At 33.0% G+C, this 10,068-nt stretch overlaps 1 protein-coding gene across 1 annotated transcript; it reads right to left on the reverse strand.

Moving 5' to 3' along the window:
* Positions 1–4,602: 4,602 nt before the first annotated feature.
* Positions 4,603–5,810, reverse strand: LOC131659706 (F-box protein CPR1-like). Its single transcript, XM_058928860.1, has 2 exons — positions 5,058–5,810; positions 4,603–4,968 (listed from the first exon to the last, which is right to left on the reverse strand). The coding sequence occupies exons 1-2, from the start codon at positions 5,808–5,810 to the stop codon at positions 4,603–4,605; spliced, it is 1,119 nt and encodes a 372-aa protein (XP_058784843.1).
* Positions 5,811–10,068: the final 4,258 nt, after the last annotated feature.

A 10,068-nucleotide genomic window follows, 5' to 3' on the forward strand; every position in this document is an offset into this window, starting at 1 on the left:
CTCTGGCCAAATTTCGTCACTACCTTTTGGGTCATAAATTTATTATTCGGACGGATCAAAAGAGTCTCAAGGCACTACTGGAACAGACTTTACAGACACCGGAACAACAGGCATGGCTTCATAAATTTATTGGTTTTGACTTCACCATTGAGTACAAACCCGGGAAGGATAATATAGCGGCCGACGCTTTATCTCGAGTTTGTTTGATAGCTTGGTCTGAACCTCGCACCCAGTTTTTAACTGACCTTCGATGTGCCTTACAACAGGATCATCATCTCAGTGTTGTGATACAACAATGTCTAGATCACTCTAATTTGGACCCAAATTATTGTGTCAAAGAAGGTTTATTATATTGGCAAAATCGTTTGGTTATTCCTGCCTCCAGTCCTCTAATTCAGCACATATTAGAGGAATTTCATTCTTCCCCGATTGGCGGTCATTCTGGCATTACACGTACCATAGCTCGCATTGCATCCCACTTTGTTTGGCCTAAGATGCGTCAAGATATTAAGACATTCGTCCAAAACTGTGTGGTGTGCCAACAAGCTAAAACTCCCACATCTCTTCCTGCAGGACTGTTGAATCCTCTTCCGATTCCATCACAAGTATGGGACGATATTGCTATGGATTTCATCACCGGGTTGCCACCATCTCAAGGGTTCACTGTGATCATGGTTGTTGTGGATAGACTTACAAAATATGCCCATTTTTTCCCTCTCAAATCTGATTATGATAGCAAGAAAGTGGCAGAAGTTTTTATGAACAATGTGGTTAAACTTCATGGCATACCCCTTTCCATCGTGTCGGATCGTGACAAGGTTTTTACAAGCAACTTCTGGAAGCACCTATTCAAACTACATGGCACTACTCTTGCGATGAGTTCGGCGTATCATCCTCAGTCCGACGGGCAGTCTGAAGCACTTAACAAATGCCTCGAGATGTATTTGCGTTGCTTGACCTTCAATACGCCAAATCAGTGGTCCAAGGCCCTATCTTGGGCAGAATTCTGGTACAATACATCATATCAGGTCAGTGCCTCTATGACGCCTTTTAAGGCTCTTTATGGTCGTGACCCTCCGGTGTTAATTCGTTCAAGGGGCAGTTCTGAAGATCCACCAGATTTGCAAGCTCAATTGACTCAGAGGGAGGAATTACTTGTACAACTTCAAGCAAATCTGCACAAGGCACAACAAACCATGAAGTTACAAGCGGACAAGAAGCGAAGGCATGTCGAGTTCAAGATTGGGGACTTAGTTCTTGTAAAATTACAACCATACCAGCAAACTTCTGTGGCTCTTCGCAAGCACCAGAAATTGGGACTGCGTTACTTTGGTCCATTTGTCATTACAGCACGCATTGGCGCAGTTGCATATCGTTTAGAACTTCCAGCGACAGCAAAAATTCATCCGGTGTTCCATGTTTCGCAACTTAAGGCATTTCATGGTCCAAACACACCTCCATACATGCCATTACCGTTAACCACTTCTGAACTGGGACCTATTATGCAACCTGCTGCTGTGATCGATACGCGAACCATTCTCAGAGGATCCACACCTGTTCCACAAGTTCTCATCAGCTGGATGGGCTTGGATAACATTGACGCGACTTGGGAAGACAAAGCTGAAATGGAGCTGAATTACCCCAATTTCAACCTTGAGGACAAGGTTGTTTTCGATGGGGGAGGTATTGTAAGACTACCAATATGTGAAGAGGGTCCACAATATGCTGAGTCAGAGAATGTGGCTGCACAAGAGGGAATAAAAGTAGTTAGTGATCCGGAAATTGTGGAAGCAAGACGTGGCCAGAGGATCAAATATCCTAACACTAGGTTGAAAGGGTATAAAACCAATTAGTGGAATAGAGCAAGGTGTGATGGTTTTGTAGTGAGTCTCTTCTCTCTCTTTCTATACCCACTGGTTGGGAATTCTGTTAGGAGGAAACTTCTATTTCTTTACAGTCACTATTATTTCATAGCTCTCGTAGTACTGTACTAGGAGTGATTTCCATTAAAAATTTATCAATAGCATCGTTTATTTGATTTCCAATTTATTAAGTCATCACAGATTGCCCTATAATCTCATGCTCAAATGACATAGCGCTCCATCTATTTTCTAGCAATATAACAAGAAGGTGATGTTAAACTCCAACACTAATTTCTGTAGTGTTTTGAGAGTCCATAGACCAACAAGTAATATCTTCGAAACCGAAGAGAACTAAAGTCAACTCAAACCCTATAATCTTTAGTAACACTTGATCATCCTCCAGCATTTATATTGGCTTAGCAAAGTGATAAGGTTTAGTAAGACCTTCCATTATGTAAGAAATAATGGACAATTTAATCTAACACTCTTTATTTCCGTTTTTCATAAACCAAACATAATCACCCAAAGTCATCTATAATCAGTCTTTTCAAACACCCAATGCTGAAAATCATTGATCCCTTCAGGAGGGAAAATCTTTTGACAAGATACTTTCGCCAAATCAAAAGAAATAATGAGACATATCCAATTCGAATTCAAATTTTTAGTGGCAAACCAATTAACCGTGCCACTCACAAATTTTCTTGCTGACTCCTCGGGTGCACAATGATAAGGAAATTATTGAATGCTCCGCCAAAGATAGGTGCTCAAAGTATAAACTTGTACTTCAAATTTTTTTAACACACATTATTACAAATATTACTAAGTATATCATAGGAAAGAACAACGACCATCTTATAATTATCTGAAAAGGAATCATACCCGAAGCCAAATGTCATCATAATATCCAATTAGACAATTTCAAAAGAATTTTTAGGTTCCATGTACGTAATCATAGTTGAATGTTACCTTTACATGAGCGCAGATACTCGGGAGGTGTTTCTGAAGTAGGTAGAAGATAGCCTTGGAGTTACTTCCTTAGTGTATCGCTTTTACTAGTGGTTCCTTGCTCTGATCATGTAATATCGGGTAGGGATAAACGTTTGAATTGATTCTTATGTCGTTTATGTCGAAGTCAAAGACTATTTATGTTGTTTTGAGTTGATTGTTATAACTTTTTTTGCTCATGCTTTGAACTTATCGTTTATGAGACTAATTGTCGTAAGTTGTAATATTGTTGTTAATTGCTTTATGAATGATTCTGATGCGATGACTCCTTAAATAATTGGGCGAGCGTGTGATGCAGGTTATCAGTGTCTTATTATATGAATATGTGATATACCGATAAGATAAGTTGGACGTTGTGTAAACATCTCAGGCACGGTATGATTCAAATAAGTTGGACGTCGTGTAAACATCTCAATTACAAATGTGTGTCTTGAACTATCATGTTTAAAACCGTGTTACAGAGCAAGAAATGTGTTTTTATTGATGTGTGAGACATCCTACGTTATTGTATTTATAATTAAATTACGCGCTAATTACATTGCGGGGTTTAGAGTGTTACATTCAACTCCACACACCTTGCGCATACAAATGATGTAAGCTGATGTAAGCTGTGCGTGTTTACTGTTTAGCTCTATGCACATTGTATACACAATCTGAGTGGACCTTGGAGAAGAAATCAAATGAGTACATATATTTAAAAGAGAAGCCTACTAGGTCAAGACACGTGGAATGAAAAAAGAGAGACATTTTAAAGACAAAAAAAAACCAAATCACTATAGAGGAACTAATAATTATATCTTTGTCGACTATAAGAAAAATATTTTTCTGTTCGGTAACACGGACTTCAACATAAAATACTCATAAGTTCCTTATAGATATTTTACTAAGCAACTCACTTATTACTTTAAGTATGTTGTGTTTATATACACGAACAATGTGATAATATTCTTCTTATCTGCAATCAGGGTCGGAGTTACATGAGTAGCTAAGGGGTCAATTGCCCCCACTAAAATTTCAGTACCCTATGTATAACTTACGTATAGTTTTATAAATTTTATGAATATATAAATAATTTAAAAACATTTTCTTTAATGAAATGTCCACAAAAGCTTTAAAGTTTAGGATTTTTTAACCAATAATTTTAAATCTTTAGATAAAAACTAATTAGAAAAAGAAAATTTCTTATTCAGTATATATATATATATATATATATATATATATATATATATATATATATATATATATATATATATATATATATATAAAGTAAATTAAAAATAAAAATTATTATTTATAAAATATTTTTAAAAATAATGCCCCACTGCATAAAATTTCTCGCTCCGTCACTGTCTGCAATTATAAATAAAAATGTTAATCCACTTATTCTATAATAATTATCGTATTTAATCATTTAACACAAAATAAAATTATGATAAATGTTATTGAAGATTGGTTTAGTGGTAGGAATTTGTCTCAAACAACAAAGTCATTCAATCAATATTGGAACACTGGTTGTAGGAACATCTACTGTTTCATAATGTGTATCCATCAGCAGAAAAAGTTTATGAAAAAAATTATAATTAAGTGAAAAATAATGTTAATATATTTAAAATTATTTTGTTAACTATTTATTGAAATTTACTATCATAAATAAATAACATAAACATAAATCAACAATTGCATTTGAATCTCATGTTCAAGTGACATAGCCACATCTAAATCCCAACATTAAAGACTAAGGTAATATCAAACTTTCACTGCAAACTTCAAGGTTCCATTTCCATGGATTATTAACTATCTTGTTTTGAAAATTAATAAACTTATAAGTACCTGTTTTTAGATCATAAGAAGTCATCTTTTTACCACAATTCGAAGAAGATTCAAGCAACACTTGATCATCCGCAAACATGCATATTACATTAGCCAAGAAATAAGAATCACTAGGATCTTCTTGCTCGTAAGAAATAGTAAACAATTTCGTCCAAGATTCTTTATTTCCATATTCCTTCATAAGCCATACACCATAATCAGAAAACACGCACAAGCAATCCCTCAACACGCCCAAATTCAAATTATACTCATCAACCTCTCCATAGTCCGGCTGCAAAATCTCTTGGAAAGACTCATTTTTCAAATCAAAAGAAACAATCAAATGATGAGTTTCTTTAGAAGCCAGCCAATTAATTACACCACATACGAATGTCCCTGGTTGCCTACACGGGGCACAACCAAATGGAAACTCCCAAATGGAAACTCTCCGATACTTTTCCATAAATCAGTACCAAAAGTATAAACCCCTACTTGGGTTTTGGAAATAGAACAACCTTGGCGACCGCGCCGGGGTGCAGCATACTTTACTACAGCCACTACCTTATAATTATCATTAACATGGTCATAGCCAAAGCCATGTGAGATCCACCCACCAGCGAGACCATTATTGAATTTTGATTGTATAAGCGGGGGCAATTCTTTAAATTTTCTAATGGAAGGGTTCCACACTCGAACAAAACAATCATGATGAAGGCGGGCAAGACAAAGAATACCGTTGCAAGAGCCAACAAAATTACATGGATAGTTATGAAAACCCCCATCAAAACCCTTCAGAGAATAGTCAATTTGTGTAACGACGTCCATAAACATGGTTGAGAAAACGGAGTCTAGTGGACGAGACTCAAGTATGAATCTACTAAAATAATCAAAATAGAAAACATAATTCAGACTGCGCGTAGCGGATAGGTGAAGATGCTTCTTGGCGAAATTGTGACCGGAGATAAGAGAATTCCATAGTTTACAAACAGATCGGAATTGAAGAAGAAACTTTACCGGTAGTCTACACAATATTTCAACAACCAGATCCATAGGAAGTGATTCAACAACCAGATCCATAGGAAGTGAATCTTCGTGAGAGAATGTAGGTAGTGATGGTAATGTTAGGGTTTCCATTTATAAGAATAATAAAATTTACGGATATTAAAATATATACTCCTATCTCATATTAAAATTTATAAATACTGTTGCTATTTTTTAGCAATATGATTTGGTTGATTAATTAATTAGATTAAGTTTAAATATATAAAGATTTAAAATTATCAATGGCCGGAATCGCAAACAGATTTACCAAACAGAGTTTCCTCGCATGCACATTGTATAGCATATTTTCAATTCATCTCCATTTAAAGAAATATAATACTGTACTTTAATATCTAGATTTCTGAAACTAGAAATTGTCATACATTTTATTTTAAATAACATGTAAGTTTAAAATTTATCTTTTTAAATAAATTAATAATTTTTAGTTTTTTTAATACTTCCGTTGACTAAGGTTTGTACCACAAAATTTAACGAAAAAATCCATTCAACTTACGGGAAATATTAAGTTAAATTAAAATAAAGGACTTCAGGACTAATTATACCTATATTTTAACATCTAAATTTTTGTAAACTAAAATTGTCATATGATATATTTTTTGTCCTTATAAATACCTCAAATTTTAGTTTTAGTCTTTATTATATTTTCTAAAAATTTAAAACTATTTAATTACTTTTTAATTTTTAAATTTTTGAATAATTTTTTTCATACATAATACTTGTTTAAATTTGAGATTTTTTTTACAAAGTTTGAGATTTTTTTATTTAAAAATGAGAAGAATTAAATATGAATTTTTTAAAACTTTAAAAGATGAAGATAAAAATAATGAAAATCTCGATATTAAAATCAAATTTTAAATTCTTTTTTTTAAGAAATTTTTTAAAACAATCTAAGCATGCCATTTATTTTTATAGGGAATAAAAATATATTTAATTCTATAATTATTTTAAATAGTAATATATAAGTTTAAAATGTATCTTTTAAAAAAATTAATAATTCTTTAAAAAAAACATTAGTGACAACACTTTAGCAAAAGAATTATGAGAATGATAATACTTCCTTTGTTTAGATCTTAAATCATATATTATTAATATATAAAAATTGCGTGTTTTGTTTTTGTTTTTTTCATGATACCTTAACCTTTCTCATAAAAAAAAACCATGCCATCTACAATTATCTATGAAAACGATATAATCATATATTATTTACTAAAGTGAGGAATTGAATTAAGTGTTGACTAGGAGAAAAGGCAAAGGTTGAAAATCAACTGCTCAAAACTGCTTTTACTGAAATTAATTACAGTTTGGAGGCATAGGAATGATACCAATTTTAATGGGATGGATAGACATATACACTTAGATCTTACAATTATAGATACAATAGTACAAAGAGTGTGAATGAAACCAAAATTTAGGGGGAATATAGCTAAATATATGTTGTTTGATTAGGCTGAATCAATTGGATCACCTAGGCTGAATCAATTGGATCACCTTGCGTGTAAGATATTTTTGAATTAATGAAATCCCTTTTTTGATTAAAAAAATTTCAATTTTCACATTTATATTGAAAAGAAATCAAGGAATATTTATTATCTTGCTTAGACACACAAAAAATAGAGAATAAATATTGGACAACACAATACATAGGGATGGTAATGGGCAGAGTTTGGGCAGAGTACTATTGTACCCGTCCCTATACCGTGGGTATGAAAAAATTCTCGTACCCGAGCCCAAACCCACGTGGCCAATGTTCATATTCGTACTCATACCCTATTAGTACCTCAATACCTATACCTATACTCGTTTATCTAAGATTGTAGTCAAATTGAATCAATTAATTATAAAATATTATATAATTTTAATTTTCTTTTAACACTATTAAAAAAATTATGGATGTTATTGTTTAGTTAAGAAATAAATAAACATCGTTCTTAAAATGTATAATAGTTTAATAGCAATATAAAATATTGATAAATGTGCATTTTATATAATAATACAAATAACACAATATAAATATGCTCTGCGGGTATGGGACGAGGTGGGTAGTAAGGTACTCGTGCCCACACTTATACCCGTTTATTTTAGTAGGTAATTACTCGTGCCCGTACCCATTTTGTGGGTTTTTACAATATCTGTTTTTGGACATTTTTTGCAAGTATCCATAAAATATGAGTCAGATTGCCATCCCTAACAAAACAAAACAAGACAAACCTTTAGTTAGTGTATATATATATATATATATATATATATATATATATATATATATATATATATATATGACGTATTATAGACATGTGGTATTTTGATCATATGTAGCTAGAGCGTTGTAACTCGAAATGACGTGGAACCGACGACAACTCAAAACTAACATCAAGGGCTATAACATTAATGAAGACACCAAAGGCTAATTCGGCATGTCCATACGCATATCAATTGTCCCATACGCGTATCAGATTTGAAAACTTGTGTATTTCTTCCCATACAAGTATCGCAGCATCCATACGAGTAGGAGTTGCCCCCATACGCCCCATAAGCGTATGAGATACCCCCAATACGCCTCATACGAGTATGATACGCCCAAATACACCTTCCATACTTGTATGACATCCCCATATTTGTATGGGCGTCCAGGGGAAACCAGAATCATCTGTACACCACCTTTGAAGCAGGGGAAACTAGAATCCTGAAACATCAGCAAATAATAATTCAAAACATGTATGGCAGAATATTTCCTGATTGAATTCAAATCAAGTGATGAGCAATTGCAACAAGGCAACAAGCATCTTGAATCCATAGCGTAAGTGTCATTAGGATTGCTTTTATAATCATATCAGTCAACTGATTCTGAACATGACTAAATTGTCAAATTAATCTTAATAAGCATAGCTTTTTTTCAACTTATAATAGAAATGATAGTAATTGTCACAAGTCCTGTAAAAATCCTGAATCAGTCCATAGAAGTCCTCAACAAGTTGAATTGTCAAGAATTTGGCACTGCTCTAAAACTATCGTATCATCTAAATTAACCCAATTAGAAAAACATGTCAACCAGCATCAAACAATAATAAGCTTTATTTTTCTCATACTTCAACAAATGCAAAATGAAAGCAACTCAACAGAAGAGCTTTGTTGAAATGCATTAACGCAGAAGGTCGCATCCAAGTTCTTATAAATGGTTACAATGTTTTCCAGGCACATGCCTATAACATTGCTACAACTTCTCTGACCTCATATTAAACTGTGACAGTTTCTCTACATGACCAAAATATAATTAGTTATAGTGGGAATAAAACTGTAGATAAAAGTAATATTTAGTTACAAATAATAAGTCAATCACTAAAAATGTGTGTCACAATACATCATTTTTCTTGTAATGGTTTTTCAATGATGCAATGCTTAGCAACAATTGTGTGTTTTATCTACTACTCAAGTCCCATATTGTTTGGATTACACTTATTTTGAGTGTTTGTATAGTATACACAAAAATTTCATAGTGTCAACTCTTATAGGTTAAAGAGATGTAGTAAATACATGGGCTTTGAGCTCAAAATATTTCTTTTAAAATTTGTATTAATAATAAATTATCATAATCATCGTTATATCATTAAAGATAAATTTTATCTTGAACAAATTTTATATCATACGTATATTTTTTTGCATGTCAGAAAATATTTTCACATTAGGAATGATTCATTGAGAAAATAAAATTATATTTTAAAAATTAATAAAATAATACAAATAGTTATGTTACATTAATTTTTTTTATTAGAGAGAGGGCTAAACGCCCGGGAAAAAAAGACTACAAACCGATAACTCTAGAAACACTAATGTTGTTCTCATCAGCTCTACGAATATACTCAAAATTAACAGGACAATCCGTGAAAATGCTATACTCTTCCTTCGAGGTAAAACTCTGTTTTGCTAGCTTGCCTTGTCTGTTTGGTAAATGTCTATGAACTTTACCTTACATGTCAAAGGTTCGAATGCTGGCAGATGATGATGATGGTGTTGTGTGATGTTCGGTCCATCGATTCGCATACATTTGCATATATATTGTGACGGTCTGGATTGGTAAATTAGTGACGAAGGCTTATGCCTTGTGCCTCTGAATTTGGAAATTGGTGACGGGGGCTGAAGCTCCGATTGGTACCACATGCATATAAATGAGTCATGTCCCATATATTTTTATGTGATTCGTAGCGTGACATTTGTGATTACATTGTGATTGTATTTTTGTGACTTGTTATATGACAGAAGTATGTGAATTGTGAATAAATGACTTTGTGAATAATATGAGGATATCAATACTTGTGAATGCGATTAATCGAATATG

This window comes from Vicia villosa, linkage group LG3 (genome assembly GCF_029867415.1).
Source record: "Vicia villosa cultivar HV-30 ecotype Madison, WI linkage group LG3, Vvil1.0, whole genome shotgun sequence".
Lineage (NCBI taxonomy): Eukaryota > Viridiplantae > Streptophyta > Magnoliopsida > Fabales > Fabaceae > Vicia > Vicia villosa.

Bases quoted from the DNA above. Each gene is read 5' to 3' on its own strand.
- LOC131659706 (XM_058928860.1), bottom strand. From the start codon at position 5,810: ATGGAAACCCTAACATTACCATCACTACCTACATTCTCTCACGAAGAT. The intron at 4,969-5,057 runs GTGTAATTAATT...GAGATTTTGCAG, and splicing joins ACCAGGGACATTCGTATGTG to CCGGACTATGGAGAGGTTGA.